General features: G+C 42.9%; 1 protein-coding gene across 30 annotated transcripts in view; it reads right to left on the bottom strand.

Annotated features, from left to right (window-relative positions):
• PHF20L1 (PHD finger protein 20 like 1) overlaps positions 1-17341 on the bottom strand; it is a 76637-nt gene that overhangs the window by 7581 nt on the left and 51715 nt on the right. For all 30 annotated transcript variants that reach the window (XR_007918794.2, XM_070075518.1, XM_070075520.1 and 27 more), the window contains 4 exons: positions 8146-8310; positions 3187-3368; positions 2188-2287; positions 657-852 (listed from right to left, as the gene is read on the bottom strand). Coding sequence is in view for 29 of the 30 variants with exons in the window: in XM_070075518.1 (XP_069931619.1) it covers positions 657-852; positions 2188-2287; positions 3187-3368; positions 8146-8310 (643 nt within the window). In the remaining variant the exon portion in view is untranslated. The remainder of the gene's footprint in view (positions 1-656; positions 853-2187; positions 2288-3186; positions 3369-8145; positions 8311-17341) is intronic.

Here is a 17341-nt window from a genome sequence, read left to right as displayed (position 1 = left end):
GACCGTCTCGTGAGGAACCAGTGGTTCTTCAGGTTTTTATAGAAAACATGGATTCTGCCTGTTCCTTTAAAGAGGAACTACAATCAGGCAATACATTAGAAGGACTGAACACAAGAACTCTGAGGACATTTGATGCTATTTAGGAAAGCTCAGACTCTGGGTGACTAAACACTCGTGGCTCGCAGCAGAAAGGTGGACTCATGATCCATCAGCTCCTTTCCTCCTCTCTAAATCAATCTTCAGGCAATTAAAGATATAAAAGTATATAAAAATACACTTACTCTGTGTAAAATCTTTCATTTTGATAGAATTCCTGAAGGAGGACACAAAATGCAAGGCTCACCACATCAGCTGCACCTAACTTTATGTACAGGGTGAGCACATAAAACCTGTTCAAATATCAGACACTATATCCTCCTTCACCTATGCTTGCTCTGTCTGGGACAACAAGCGGAAGCAGCTAGCCACTACAACCACTAGTCATTTTCCCTTGTTCTTAAAAATTAAACTTTATTCTCTCACAAAAATGCTGCTCTGGACCTTCAGTGGGCCCTTTGTGTGTGTGTGTGTGTTTAGTTTATGGTCAATTCTGTTTAAAAAAAAGTTATTAACTTGCATCCTTAAGCGTGAGCCTCCCTTGGCCACCATCCACTTACTTCAGTATTCCAATCTTCAGCTGTAACCCATGTAGGACTTCTGTAACACCATAGACATCAGCAAGCAGATGATGTGTGGAAACGATCTTTTTGGCATTGAGATGAGAGTAATTTTCTTTTAGAAACGATAGCCCGCACATTCTCCCATTATTTAACCAGTCCTTATCATAACGGTATTTCGCACTCCACCTTTGACCTGTAGATGAAGTTAACATCAAAGTCACAAAAGATTCCACTTTTCAGATAACCCTTCAACTTTCTCAGTAAGCGAGGCAGCTCCAGCACAAAGAGCAGATTCAAAGAGTGCTTTGAGTCCCTCCACACCACACCCTCAGTGTTCCTGCCTACCACGAAGAAGAAACTTGACCAAGGGTGAAGTGGGAGACGCCACTTTCAACAGGACCTTACGTGGACTGCCTTCACCTTTTATGGAGCAGGTATCTGCTCTCTATAATAATGGCCAAAGGACTAGGGAGAAACTAGACAAAGGTTCTTCTTTCTCTCACTTAAGCTTGTTTGACACTAGGTGAGACAGAGTTCTAGGTGAGTGAACATGGACAACTCCCCCGAGCCTGTGACCTCACAAAATCCCAAATCACCTTATAACCTTCATGTTTATACAAGCTGGATCCTACTAAAATTAGACACTTCTATGTCTGTGTCCTCTGTCACATCACGAGTAGAAGGCAGGGTTTAAACCCATCATGGCATCAGTGTTTGGCAAACAGAAGATTTCCAATAAATTCTGCTGAATGAATAATAAATGGGCATATTTGTTGTTTGAATGAATGCAATGACTAACACATAGACATCTGTTATCCAATAAATGCTGGCAACTGACTAAATAAGTGCCGATATCATATAGGTCTGTATAATTGTGATTTTTTTCCTTTTTTTTTTGATAGGCATAGAGGTAATTCATTTGCCTTCTGAGAATATCTAGTAACTTTCCACCTTTGAGGCTAAAACTATATCAAATATGCAGAAAATGCCACCGAAGACCGCACTGCATGTAGAAAGGCACTCAGAGAGCACGGTGGACGGGGAGTCGGACCACAGGCTCCCTCTCAGTCTGCCACGTGTCGTGCTACCCCTCTGCACCAGGCCTGTGACTCATCAGTAAATGCAGGGATCACAGGGGGTGACCCGAGAGCCCTGTCTGAGCTACGATGAGTTGGATATGCAGCACAATCACGCCAGCAGGAGCGCTAACTAACTCAGTACTGTAAATGAGCCGTGCTGGAAATCAACAAACAGGAGTCCATATGCGCTAACTCAACTAGAAGAAGCAGTGCCTCTGGCCCTTCCAGAAAGCTGGTGTTCTGTTGATACCCTGCTGCTGATGCATTTGTTTAAGGAGATACTATGGAAATTAAAAATACAACAAACAAGGAAAAATATTTTGAAGTTTGGATATGGAAGCTGAGTCGAACTGACCAAGAAGTGATAATGTTTTATACCGCAGATACGCTCTGGAATAAGCAGAAGATGTTTCGGCACCGTGCAACGAGCACAGTGAAGACAGCCTTACCAGGAGGGTCCCGGCAGACGTAGCAGATGTACTGCTCTGGAATGCTCTCCTCCAGCAGCCCCATGCACACACTGTGCTGCCAGCACAGGCACTCTTCACACTGCCAGAAAACAGACGCGCGCTTACAGTGCTTCCAGGCCGGGAGACTCGCTCAGGGCAAGGACAGATGCTTAACGAAGGTTAAGTCATGATTTAGATGAATCTTATTTTTGAAATAGTAAACTATTTCAAGAATTTCCTCTGTTGTACCTATTAAAATATCTTTTGATAAATTATTTAAATCATTTAAAAAAGGTCAGGTTTTCCCTTGTCTGTCTCTTCCTGACCTTTAGGCAATCACAACAGAAAAGCCCTTTATAATGGTTTAGTAAAGACGCATTTTTTTTCAAGCATGTTTATAACAAAGCTTGCAATGACCTTTTTTAAGTACCTGCATGGCGAAATTATCAATCCGTAGTTCCCTTACTTGAGAATATCATTGGAAAGGGGCGAAACAAAAGAAGATTATGGGTGCTTCGCCTCTGCAGTTAGCATCTTTATCTTAAATGCGCTGTCATAAAGTAGGGGTGATGCTGCCCTTTTCTCTGAAATACTCCTTCCTAGAGGGAAAGGCTGTTAACTCCTGCAGTAAAGTTTCCCTTTCTTCCTTGAGAATACTGGAAAGCTGTGCTTCCATTTTTGCCCATTGAAGGGTGACTCAAATTGCACACTGTTAATTATTAAGCAAGACTGACAGCAATGAGAAGGATTGTCATGGTCTACTCTTCTTTGTAGACGCTTGTCCACCCTAAGGGTATTTCAGAAGTTTCAGCATGAAGTCCTCAAATTAAATTCCCTAGTAAAGGGAAAGTGACCCTAAAACAAGAACACTACTTCATTTGATGAAGAAATCTGCCAATCACTATCACTGGCATTTTACACAGGATAGTAAGTCAGGAGCCTCTAACTGAGCACCTGGAATAACTAACTCAGTACTGTAAGGAGAGGCTCACCAGTTACCTGAATCATGAAGCCATTCTCTTCATCCATCTCACAAATGCATCGCACAATTTCATTAAGAGCGTCGTCTTCATCCTGAGATTCTTCAAAATTGGTTGAATCAAAGTCCTGATTGTACTCATCTCCACTCAGAAGCAAACTCTCCGTGGAAGAATCATCTAGGAATTCCACATCTGATAAGTCTACAATGTACACAAAAATATACTCAGCACATTTTCTCCCATTTTCAAATCATTTTTCAGAAATAAAGGGGCTCTGGGAAGTGATTAGAAGCTAGTCAGCATTTAGAAAGAGGAGCAAACAAATGGAAGACAGAGTACTGGTCTCTGGCAAAGACACCGATTATTTCTAAACCTTGGGTGACTATGATTGCTTTGTACCTTAATATATATATCATCGTTAGTAACTCAAAATTTCCCCTAGTCTTCATGCTCACAGAGGTTATGGCTAAGGTTGATACTCATGATTTAAATTTGCATAGCTTCCACACACTTTCACAAACACTATCCATTTTGGTCATTTCCACAGATATTATCCATTTTTTGGTTGTAAGATGAACAGATTTATAATTTGTACTGTAACGAGAGTACTTCAAAAAGTTCATGTCATAGAATTAAAAAATAAGTTTATTTTGGTGCATAAAACTTTTGAAAATCCATGCATCATTTTCTCATAAGAAGCATTTTCCACGAACTTCCTGAAGACCTCTGTATAATCCTGTATCTACCACATAAGGCACTCAGAAGAAAGGAAAAGATAGGGAGTGAGCTCATCCATAGGGATCCTTGTGTTTTACCTAAATGAGGACCTTATCTCTCAGGGTTCACTCCCTGGCTCTCGTCTCTACTGGGCAGAACTTGCCCTTGGCATCTAGACCTGGAGAGCCTCTCCGAAGCAACAGGCTGCCTGTCCATCACAAGGAAGGGAAGAGTCGTCGACACTTCTACCACAAGCACTGCTCTGCCAGGAAAACCCAGCAGGTTCCAACACAGCACTCTTTTCACGCGACATGGCTTCCTATCTACGTGTGGGTGTTTAGTGCCTGACTGTGTTTAAATCACGGATTGGATTAGTCACAGATCTGTGGTTACAGATCTATCTGTGAACAGAAATTCAACATGCAGTATTTGTTTCCTGCTAACAAAATGACACAGAACACTGGGTGTGATGTGGGTGACCACCGGTCAGGATGATGTATAATCTGTATAAACACCTGGAAGAGAAGAGCTAGGAGGATCCAAACACAAAGAAAACATAAGGAAAAGCAAAGACAGGTTGCTGGATGTAGTCAATTTAAGCTATGCAAATGTGTTGAAAAGTAGCACTGTGTCCCCATAAAAATGTGCCAACCATTACATGTTGATGTAAAATTTAAAAATAAATTTTAAAAGGGCTGGCGCCATGGCTCACTTGGCTAATCCTCTGCCTGCAACGCTGGCACCCCAGATTCTAGTCCCGGTTGGAGTGCCAGGTACTAGTCCTGGTTGCTTCTCTTCCAGTCCAGCTCTCTGCTGTGGCCGAGAGGGCAGCGGAGGATGGCCCAAGTGCTTGGGCCCTGCACCACATGGGAGACCGGGAGGAAGTATCCAGCTCCTGGCTTCAGATCAGCGCAGTGCAGGCCGTAGCGGCCATTAGGCGAGTGAAACAACGGATGGAAGACCTTTCTCTCTGTCTCTCTCTGTCTATAACTCTACCTGTCAAATTAAAAAAAAAATTTTTAAATAAAAAAAAACTCTTTCCACGTGCAGAAGCATGAAGCAAGACCCCTACCTTACACCTTACACAAAAATCCACTCAACGTGGATTAAAGACCTAAATCTACGTCCTGACACCATCAAGTTATTAGAGAACATTGGAGAAACCCTTCAAGATATTGGCACAGGCAAAGAGTTTCTGGAAAAGACCCGGGAGGCACAGGCAGTCAAAGCCAAAATCAACTATTGGGATTGCATCAAATTGAGAAGTTTCTGTGCTGCAAAAGAAACAGTCAGGAGAGTGAAGAGACAACCGACAGAATGGGAAAAAATATTTGCAAACTATGCAACAGATAAAGGGTTAATAACCAGAATCTACAAAGAGATCAAGAAACTCCACAAAAACAAAACCAACAACCCACTTAAGAGATGGGCCAAGGACCTCAACAGACATTTTTCAAAAGAGGAAATCCAAATGGCCAACAGACACATGAAAAAATGTTCAAGATCACTAGCAATCAGGGAAATGCAAATCAAAACCACAATGAGGTTTCACCTCACCCTGGTTAGAATGGCTCATATACAGAAATCTACCAACAATAGATGCTGGCGAGGATGTGGGGAAAAAGGGACACTAACCCACTGTTGGTGGGAATGCAAACTGGTCAAGCCACTATGGAAGTCAGTCTGGAGATTCCTCAGAAACCTGAAGATAACCCTACTGTTTGACCCAGCCATCCCACTCCTTGGAATTTACCCAAAGGAGTTTAAATTGGCAAACAAAAAAGCGGTCTGCACCCTAATGTTTATTGCAGCTCAATTCACAATAGCTAAGACCTGGAACCAACCTAAATGCCCATCAATGGTAGACTGGATAAAGAAATTATGGGATATGTATTCTTTAGAATACTATACCGCAGTAAGAAACAACGAAATCCAGTCATTTGCAACAAAATGGAGGAATCTGGAACACATCATGCTGAGTGAAGTAAGCCAGTCCCAAAGGGACAAATACCATATGTTCTCCCTGATCGGTGACAACTGACTGAACACCAAAAAGGAAACCTCCTGAAGTGAAATGGACACTATGAGAAATGGTGACTTGATCAGCATAGCCCTGACTGTTAATGAACAACTTAATACATTATCCCTCTTAGTAGTTTTTTTTTTGTCTGTTCTACTTAATATGACTGGTTTAATTCTGTAATTATCACACAGTTATTCTTAAGTGTTGAAAATTAACTGAAATGTGATCCCTGTTAAACATAAGAGTGGGAATAAGAGAGGGAAGAGATGTATAATTTGGGACATGCTCAAGCTGACTTGCCCCAAATGGCAGAGTTAGAAACATACAAGGGGATTCCAATTCAATCCCATCAAGGTGGCATGTACCAATGCCATCTCACTATTCCAAGTGATCAATTTCAGTTCACAAAAAATTGATCATAATGAAAGGACTAAGAGTCAAAGGGAGCACATAAACAAGTCTAGTACCTGCTAACACTAACCGATAGAATAAATAAAGGGGAGAAGCCGGCGCCGCGGCTCACTAGGCTAATCCTCCGCCTTGCGGCGCCGGCACACTGGGTTCTAGTCCCGGTCGGGGCACCGGATTCTGTCCCGGCTGCCCCTCTTCCAGGCCAGCTCTCTGCTGTGGCCAGGGAGTGCAGTGGAGGATGGCCCAAGTGCTTGGGCCCTGCACCCCATGGGAGACCAGGATAAGTACCTGGCTCCTGCCATTGGATCAGCGCGGTGCGCCGGCCACAGCGCGCTGGTGGCGGTGGCCATTGGAGGGTGAACCAATGGCAAAGGAAGACCTTTCTCTCTGTCTCTCTCTCTCACTGTCCACTCTGCTTGTCAAAATAAATAAATAAATAAATAAATAAATAAATAAATAAAGGGGAGAGTGATCCAACATGGGAAGCGAGATACTCAGCAGACTCATAGAATGGCAGATGTCCTAAATAGCACTCTGGCCTCAGAATCAGCCCTAAAGCCAATCGGATCTGGCTGAAAAGCCCATGAGAGTATTTCAGGCATGGAAAGCCAAGACACTCTGGCAGAAAGATCTCTGTGAGTGAGATCCCAGTGGAAAGAACAGGTCTTCAAAGAAGGAGGTACCTTTCTCTGAAGGGAGGAGAGAATCTCTACTTTGACTATGACCTTGTCTAAACAAGATAAGAGTCAGAGAACTCAGAGGGCTTCCATAGCCTTGGAAACTCATTACTGGAGCATAGGGAGATTACTGATGCCATAGACAGGAGTGTCAATTTGTAAAGTCAACAACAGGAGTCACTGTGCACTTACTCCTCATGTAGGATCTCTGTCCTTAATGTGCTGTACATTGAGATTTAATGCTATAATGAGTACTCAAACAGTATATTTCACTTTGTGTTTCTATGGGGGTGCAAACTGTTGAAATCTTTACTTAATGCATACTAAACTGATCTTCTGTCAAAAAAAAAAAAGAAATTATCAATTCCTAACTTGACTCTCACTGGGATTAAACATGACAATAGGTCTGATCTGATTTCGTCATCATTTAAAAAAATCATCTATTATTTTTCACTTTATGTTTCTGTGTGGGAGCAAACTGTTGAAATCTTTACTTAATGTATACTAAGCTGATCTTCTGTATATTAAGATAATCGAAAATGAATCTTGATGTGAATGGAAGGGGAGAGAGAGTGGTAAAGGGGAGGGTTGCGGGTGGGAGGGACGGTATATGGGGGAAGCCATTGTAATCCATAAATCGTACTTTGGAAATTTATATTCATTAAATAAAAGTTTCAAAAAAAACCTCAAAGTACATTTTTAAGACTATGATAAATATTTGATAGAGCATTAACTTTGGAGTCATGACAGATCTTGATGTGAATTTTAAACCTAGCATTAACTTTAAAGTTACTTTAACTGCTAAGCCTTTGCTTGTTAATTACAAAAGGCAGGTAACAACAGCTAGTTGGTAAGCTGGTAGAAAAGAATCTGTAAATACCCTCACATGGCAAACACCTAGGAAGGGTCACTCTAGAGAGAGCAGACACTAAGGCTGATCCCATCACCATCCCTCCCACTCATACAAGCCAGCTTCACTTTAAATGAACTGGAAAGTAGTTCAAACTTCCAATGCTCAGACCTTTTGTCAAAGTTTGTGTCACAACTGCTAAACTGTGTGCCCTGCTCAGACATTCAACAGAGCACATTTCATTCGCAGCTCTACATTGGGAATCGTGTTTCGTTTGAACCATGACCCAGTCACACCTACTTTCACCACTGAGGTCGACAGACAGAATCGCCCTCGGGTACTGATAGGTCGTAGTTTTCTCCATAAACATGCTTCGTGGAGCCAGGGAACTCCCAGAAGATCGAGTAAGTGGAGAAGAGCACCTTTCCAAAAACTCGAGGGAGCTGTCTTCATAGTCTGAATAGTCTGCAACGCAAGACACATAAAGGAACATTAATGAGGCGCAGGTACGCATTCCGGGCCACTAGAGAAATAATGAGGACGCCCTCCTTCAGCACACGAAGCACCCTCACACCACCACGCTGTCGCCTTGGCCGTCCACGGCTAGCATCGTGTGTCTGACACGCGGGGTTCGGCAAGAGCACTTGGGAAGTAAACACATGCAGAAGTATATGCACAGACGGGATCACTGAGTTCTACTGTTACCAGCAGACTCTCGGCCAGGACAGAAAAAGTTATTTCCACATTTTCTCCCCCATTATACTCACAATTACATGATGTGTAAGACTTTTTTTTTTTTTTTTTTTTTGCCATTTTAAAACAAGAGTGTCAATTTGTTAAGTCAACAACAGGAGTCACTGTGCACTTACTCCTCATGTAGGATCTCTGTCCCTAGTGTGCTGTACATTGTGATTTAATGCTATAACTAGTACTCAAACAGTATTTTTCACTTTATGTTTCTGTGTGGGAGCAAACTGTTGAAATCTTTACTTAATGTATGCTAAACTGATCTTCTGTATATAAAGAGAATCGAAAATGAATCTTGATGTGAATGGAAGGGGAGAGGGAGAGGGAAAGGGGAGGGTTGCGGGTGGGAGGGAAGTTATGGGGGGGGAAGCCATTGTAATCCATATTCTGTACTTTGGAAATTTATATTCATTAAATAAAAGTTAAAAAATAAATAAATAAAAATGAAAAATTGTGATTTGCAACAACAACAAAAAAGTTCTTCTTATGTCTACCACACTGATCATTATAGTGCTAATGGGATCGACAAATATGCAAAACACCTCTACAAGAAATTAACTGGCCCTGGGAGGAATCCATCAAACATGATTCTGCTCTGGGCCTGGAGTGAGCAGCACAGACATGTGCAAGGGGAGAGTTTCCACGCAGCTCACAAAGGCTGCAGCTGAGGACAGGGGAAGGAAAACCGGGGGAAGGCTCAAGCTGAGGCACATGGGAAGGTTCCAAAGCCAAGAGTGCATGCCCATGTGACAAACTGAGACTGTGGCTGCAGCCCCGGGCACGCGGCAGGTAAGAAATGAGGCTACTGTGACAACATCCCGATCAGATTATTATCATTTTGAAGCCTCACCCTAACCCATTCAAGGGTTGTGACACAAGTCCAGTTTCATTTGCCAAAGTTCACTCAACTGTGGAAGGGAGGATGGGGTGCAGGGAGGCACTGGTGAGAGTGAGGAGACAGCTCAGAGGCTGCAGCTGCAGTCACAGTACAGGACAGGGATGCTGGTGGCTAGGCATGGGATGATGGTAGCTGAGGGGGATACTGAGAGGAAGGTGTAGTGAGGCTATAGATGGGAGGCACAGAGTGCAGACAGCGACATCAAGCTTGACATTTGGCTTCTGCTTAAGCAATGAAGTGACTGAGAGTGGGTCTGAGATGGGGCTGTGCAAGGTGCAGGGACAAGAAAAGCAAAATGAATTGGAGGGCTTTTTAAAATGGGAGCTCATGCGGCTCACCTACAGGAATCTGAAGATGCGGAGGCAGTGGGTGGGGTGGCAGCAGTGCCAAGGTTTTAAGCATCTGTGGACATTCCCTCCTTTTAAACAGAGGCAGAAGATGAGCACATTCAGGTGAGTGGTCTACAGAAGCTGAGTAAGTTTCCACCTGCCAGTCCCTAATTCTTCAGCTGAATATACAGCAAGCCACGTCAACTGAAGCAGATTAGGGAACATGTCAGTGAGATGTGGAAGGGTGGAAAACATCCAGGAGAGGTAGAGTAGAAAAGCAAGTTTGTAAGAGAAAAGCAGTAATACCACTGATCTGTACAGGTATCTGTCTGAAGTTGGTGGTTGTAGGCAGAATACCAATCTCTCAAACATGTTCATGTTCTAATCCTTGGAATCTATAAACACTTCAAATTTTGTGGCACTGGGGAATTAAGGTTGGTATCTTGGTTTATCTGGGTGGCCTCAACATAGTCACAAGGGTCCTCAGAAGTGAAAGGGAAGATGGCACCTCTCACATCAGAATATCTGGATTACACTCCCGGTTCAGCCTCTAGACTGAGCTTCCTGCCAATGCAGGCCCTGAGGAACAGCAAAACCAGCAGGGATAGCTCAAATAACTGGGTTCCTGGGAACCTGAGACTGCATTCCAGGCTCCCTGCTTTGCCTCTGGTGAAACCCTAACTATTGCAGGCATTTGAAGAGTGAACCAGCAGTTGGGAGTTTGTGTGCTCACATACTCTCTCTCCACCTTTCATATAATAAATAACTTTTAAAAAGTCTTTTTAGTGAAGGAGGGAGGCAACAGAATCAGAAGCAAAATGAGATTTCACTGACCATTGCTAGCTGTACAAATCATAGGAGGACACAAACCAAGCAATGTGGTGGCCTCTAGAAGCTAAAACAGGCAAGAAAACAGATTGCTCCCTAGAGCTTCTTGAATGGAATACAGCCCTGTCGATACATTTTTTTTTTTAAGATTTATTTTATTTATTTGAAGGGTAGGGTTACAGAGAGAGGAAGAGACAGAGGGAGTTCTTCCATCCACTGGTTCACTCCCCAAATGGTACAATGGCCAGAGCTGGGCCCACCTGAAGCCAGGAGCTAGGAGCTTCTTCTGGGTCTCCCATGTGGGTGCAGGGGCCCAAGGACTTGGGCCATCTTCTGCTTTCCCAGACTATCAGCAGGGAGCTGGATTGGAAGTGGAGCAACTGGGACTCAAAGTGGCACCATAGGGGATGTTGGCATTGCAGGTGGCAGCTTTAGCTGCTATGCCATAGCACCAGGGTCCCTCCCCTCCCCGCTGATACCTTGATTTTAGCCTAGTAAGACCCATTTTGGAATTCTGACTTCTAGAATTTTAATAAACAGGAATTTTTAAAGTCACTGGTATACAGTAATTTATTGACAGCAGCAACGTGAAACTTACACAGCTATCATCATGACTGCTAGAGCACAGCCAACATCGACTCCCTACATGACACAATTTTTAATACCATATGTGTTCAAGGACACTTCAACAAGTTCATGGAAAGAATGGAACTAAAAGGTAAGGCTGGGAAAGGGGTTTCGAGTAGTGATTAAGCTGCTGCCTGGGATGCCTGCAGCCATACAGGAGGTCCTGGGTTCGAGTCCCAGCTCCACTCCTGATTCCACCTTCCTGCTCATGTGTACCCTGTCAGCAGGTGATGGTTCACGTAGTTGGACCTCTGCCACCTACATAAGAGACTCTGGCCGGGTTCTTAGTTTGTGACTTCAGCCTGGGCCAGCCCCAGCTGTTATGAGCATTTGGGAAGTGGGTCAGTAGATGGGAGATAGTATACTTATGTGCTTTCTTTCAAAATACATGAATAACTCCCTGCTTTGAAAAAAATAGAAAATAAAAAGCTAAGCTGTATAGTATTCTATAGAGTACATGTCCCATAATTTCTTTATCCAGTCTACTGTTGATGGACATTTGGGTTGGTTCCAGGTCTTAGCTATTGTGAATTGAGCTGCAATAAACATTAAGGTGCAGACTGCTTTTTTTGTTTGCCAATTTAATTTCCTTTGGGTAAATTCCAAGGAGTGGGATGGCTGGGTTGAATGGTAGGGTTATATTCAGGTTTCTGAGGAATCTCCAGACTGACTTCCATAGTGACTTAACCAGTTTGCATTCCCACCAACAGTGGGTTAGTGTCCCTTTTTCCCCACATCCTCGCCAGCATCTATTGTTGGTAGATTTCTGAATGTGAGCCATTCTAACTGGGGTGAGGTGGAACCTCATTGTGGTTTTGATTTGCATTTCCCTGATTGCTAGTGATCTTGAACATTTTTTCATGTGTCTGTTGGCCATTTGGATTTCCTCTTTTGTAAAATGTTTATTGAGGTCCTTGGCCCATCTCTTAAGTGAGCTGTTTGTTTTGATCTTGTGGAGTTTCTTGATTTCTTTGTTATCAACCCTTTATCAGTTGCACAGTTTGCAAATATATTTTCCCATTCTGTCGGTTGTCTCTTCACTTTCCTGTTTCTTTTGCAGTACAGACACTTCTCAATTTGATGCAATCCCAAATGTTAATTTTGGCTTTGACTGCCTGTGCTTCTGGGGTGTTTTCCAAGAAGTCATTGCCGGTACCTATATCTTGCAGGGTTTTTCTAATGCTCTCTAATAATTTGATGGTGTCAGGTCGTAGATTTAAGTCTTTAATCCATGTTGAGTGGATTTTTGTGTAAGGTGAAAGGTAGGAGTCTTGCTTCATGATTCTGCACGTGGAAATCCAATTTTCCCAGCACCATTTATTGAATAGACTGTCCTTACTCCAGGGATTGGTTTCTGGATCCTTGATCAAATATGAGTTGGCTGTAGATGTTTGAATTGATTTCTGGTGTTTCAATTCTGTTCCATTGGTCTATACATCTGTTTCTGTACCAGTACCATGCTGTCTGCACATTAATGTTTATTGCAGCTCAATTCACAATAGCTAAGACCTGGAACCAACCCAAAGCCCATCAACAGTAGACTGGATAAAGAAATTATGGGACATGTACTCTATAGAATACTATACAGCAGTCAAAAACAACGAAACCCAGTCATTTGCAACAAGATGGAGGAATTTGGAAAACATCATGCTGAGTGAATTAAGCCAGTCCCAAAGGGACAAATATCATATGTTCTCCCTGATTGGCGACAACTAACTGAGCACCAAAGGGGAAACTTGTTGAAGTGAAATGGACACTGTGAGAAACAGTGACTTGATCAGCTCTTGTCCTGACAGTTGATGTACAATGTAATACTTTATCCATTTTAGTATTTTTTTTTGTTTTAGTACCATTGGTTGAACTCTGTAATTAACACACAATTATTCTTAGGTGTTTAAATTTTAACTGAAAAGTGATCCCTGTTAGGAATTTGGAAAACATTATGTTGAGTGAAATAAGCCAATCCCAAAGGGACAAATACCACTTGTTCTCCTTGATAGGTGACAACTAACTGAGCACCAAAAAGGAAACCTGTTAAAGTGAAATGAACACTATGAGAAACGGTGACTGGATCAGCCGTCACCCTGACTGTTGATGAGCAGCTTAATATGTTATCCCTCTTAGTATTTTTTTTGTTTGTTCTACTTAATACTTTTGGTTGAATACTGTAATCAATACACAATTCTTCTTAAGTGCTGAAACTTAACTGAAAAGTGATCGCTGTTAAAAATAAGAGTGGGAATAAGAGAGGGAAGAGATGTGCAATTCGGGACATGCTCAAGCTGACTTACCTCAAACGGTAGAGTTAGAAACATACCAGGGAATTCGAATTCAATCCCATCGAGGTGGCATGTACCAATGCCATCTCACTAGTCCCAGTGATCAATTTCTGTTCACAATTGATCGTAATGATAGGACTAAGAACCAAAGGGATCACATAAACAAGAATAGTGTCTGCAAATACTAGCTGATAGAATAAAAAAGGGAGAGAATGATACAACATGGGAAGTGAGATACACAGCAGACCCATAGAATGGCAAATATCCTAACAGCACCCTGGCCTCATAATCAGCCCTTAAGGCATGTGGATCCGGCTGAAATGCCCATGAGAGTATTTCAGGCATGGAAAGCCAAGACACTCTGGGGGAAAAAAAAACTTAAATGAAAGATCTCCACGAGTGAGATCCCAGTGGAAAGAATGGGTCATCAAAGAAGGAGGTACCTTTCTCTGAAGGGAGGAGAGAACTTCCACTTTGACCATGGCCTTGTCTAAATATGATCAGAGTCAGTGAACTCAGGGGGCTTCCACAGCCTTGGCAGCTCATGACAAGAGCCTAGGGTGATTACTGAGGCCATAAACAAGAGTGTCAATTTGTTAAGTCAACAACAGGAGTCACTGTGCACTTACTCCTCATGTAGGATCTCTGTCCTTAGTGTGGTGTACATTGAGATTTAATGCTATAACTAGTACTCAAACAGTATTTTACAGTTTATGTTTCTGTGTGGGAGCAAACTGTTGAAATCTTTACTTAATGTATGCTAAACTGATCTTCTGTATATAAAGAGAATAGAAAATGAATCTTGAAGTGAATGGAAGGGGAGAGGGAGTGGATAAGGGGAGGGTTGCGGGTGGGAGGGATGTTATTGGGGGGGAAGCCATTGTAATCCATATTCTGTACTTTGGAAATTTATATTCATTAAATAAAGGTTAAAAAAAAAGCTAAGCTCATTTTGGTACAAAAGATTTTTTGATATCCATGTGTAGTTTTTCCATTATGTACATTTTCTGTGAATTTTCTGAAGACCTGGTGTATACATGGATTTTCAAAGCTTTTTGTACCACAATAAGCATCTTTGAATTCCATTTTCCATGAACTTTCTGAAGTCCTCCATTTTTTTAAATTCTTTTTCTCTTCCCAACCATCCAATAAGGGAAGTAATTTGCTAGAGCTATTTTACAAACAGAACTGAGGCAGAACAGGTTAAGTGAACCATCCAAGGAAACACAGGTATCCAAGGCAAAGGCAACATTCAAACCCAGACAGCCTGACCTCAGAAGCCTCACTCTTTGCCAGAAAGCAGTATCAGTAGATTTCAACACTGGAAGTGTACACAAACTGGAAAGCATGTTGCTACAGTGTGGATGTGGCTTGTTCCCCAATGGTTCATGTGTTGGTGATGTTTTAGGTGGTGTGGACCTTTAAGAGGTGGGGCCTAGGTCCCCTGGGATCTTCAGGTCACCAAGGATACTGTCTTTGGAAGAAAGGATCCAAGGCTATTATCAGGGGACCCCTGAATTAGTTCCTGCCAGACTGAGTTAGAAGAACTTGAACCTTACTCCTGAACAGCCTGTCTGGCTCTCTGGCTTCCCATTTAGCCATCTGACCTCTCATTTCCACACACACTCCCATCCTAACACCAAGCACCTACAAGCCCTCACCAAAGAACCAATCACGGAGGTCACTCAATGCTGCACTTTCCGCCTCCAAAACAGTGAGCTAAACAAACATCCTTTCTTTATGAAGCCATTCGGCCTCAGGATTTTCCATACAGTAATGGAAAAGTGACCAACACATTTGTTAAAACCCAGGTTCCTGGGCCTCACCCTGAACCTCAACCTAGGACCACTGCCAGACGCTCTGCTGTTGGACTACAGTGCAGTCTTGCCCAAAACCTTGTTATTTAAGGACAGGCATGAAAGGGTACTTATTAAATGCTAGGTAATGTGCACAGTTGTGGGGAGCAACTGGGAGCAACTCGGACTAGACTAAGTTACTGGAATTAAGACTTATTCTATGCATCTGCTCTCCCACAATATGGCGCTGAGAAGGGAGAAACAGCTTCTACACAGCTGCCTCCAGTTCAACCAATAAACAGCAGGACCTGCTCCTGATTGGAGGAGAGCAGCGTACTCGGCGTGTGGGTAGCAGAGTTGGGATTGGCGGAAGAGGACTATAAAGAAGGAGAGAGACAACATGCACCAGGAACATCTAAGGGGAACATCTGAAGGAACACCTGTGCAGCCCCCGAGAGAGCCGGCCGGCGGTGTGCCGCTCCCCCGCGGAAGTGGGGAATGTGGCAGGGGGAACTGCCCTTCCACGGAGGTGGAAGGGTCGGTAGCCAACCCGGGAAGAACCAGCAGCAAACCCGGGGAGGGCCGAGCAGACGAAAGAACAGCGCAGGGTCCTGTGTCGTTCCTCCACGAAGACGGGGAGCGACATAATGGTGCCGTGACTCGGATATGAAGCCTAGGCAGGGTTTAGTGTTGCTCCTCCACGAAGAGGGGGAGCGACACACAGTACTTTACAATGATCATCTTATTTAATTCCAGTAATACTTCTATGTAGTAGAAAGCATCATTACCATCTAGAAAGTGAAGAAATTAGGATTTAGAGACTTGTAAGTGGCCTGTCAGAGGTCATCCAGCGGTGTTATGACCAGGATCTGAAATCTTCTGCTAGACATTTCAAAGCTGCCCCCTAGCAACCACATTCTACATGCTCCTCTCAGCAAAAGTCAAAGCAGAAGTAGGGACTTACTGTAAAATAATCAAAGAAATATCAGTTTGGTACTGAAAACAAAACCTGGCTAACATTTAGTCTATGTTGCATTACCAAATGAATAAAAATGTTTTGGCATTCTAACTCCAATCCTCTCTGGCTGTTATGAATTAAAAAGTCTACTGCTGTGTTTCTAAATGCAGAATGTGTATAGTCTCCTACATCAGGAGTGGGGAACACACGGCCTGCTGGCTCTATAAGGCACAGGACATCATCTGGTCTGGCCTTGCCCAGGCAATCGCAGGCAGGATTGGAAATACAATAAGTCTATCACAGGATAATCTAAAATGACAATTCGTATGGCCCATGATGTTATAAGCATCCAAATGGCCCTTGGCAGAAAAATGGTTCCTCAACCCTGTCCTACAGATGTCCCTTGATCACTCTTGCTTCTCTAAATTTTTAACAGATTTATCAGGTACCAACCTCACCACAAATATCACACATTCCTGGTAGATGCAGATATGCCTCTTATCGTTCTTACTATATGATGGGGCTTCAAAATGGTCATAGAAAATCATAGTGTGAAGAAACTATGCACTGATCTCTAAACTGTTTGCATCAAAATAAACTCACAGTAACATGTCTGAATAGGACCAAGTTTGAGGCACTAAGAAGGATAAGACAGCAGTTGAAAAGAATCTATCAGAGCAATATAAATTCTGTTAAAATTGAAGTCGGAACAAATTAAATTTGTGATAAAGCCTGGTGGGAATACAGTGAGACCAGGGATGCTTTATGCAAAGCTTATGGGGGCAATGAATAATCCATTTTAAAAAGGGCTGCTGTCCGGCCATTGCGGCCATCTGGGGAGTGAACCAATGGTTGGAAGACCTCTCTCTCTCCCTCTCTCTGCCTCTCCTCTCTCTGTGTAACTCTGACTTTCAAATAAATAAATAAATCCTGAAAAAATACAAAAAACAAACAAAAAAACGGCTGATGAAGCACACGGAGGCAGACCTTCCGGACACATTTGTAAGGGAAAAAAACAAAACAAAACACATCTT

The sequence above is a fragment of the Oryctolagus cuniculus genome, chromosome 6, assembly GCF_964237555.1.
Source record: "Oryctolagus cuniculus chromosome 6, mOryCun1.1, whole genome shotgun sequence".
Lineage (NCBI taxonomy): Eukaryota > Metazoa > Chordata > Mammalia > Lagomorpha > Leporidae > Oryctolagus > Oryctolagus cuniculus.
The sequence above is the reverse complement of the archived record's forward strand: the minus strand, read 5'-3'. Positions and strand labels throughout refer to the sequence as shown.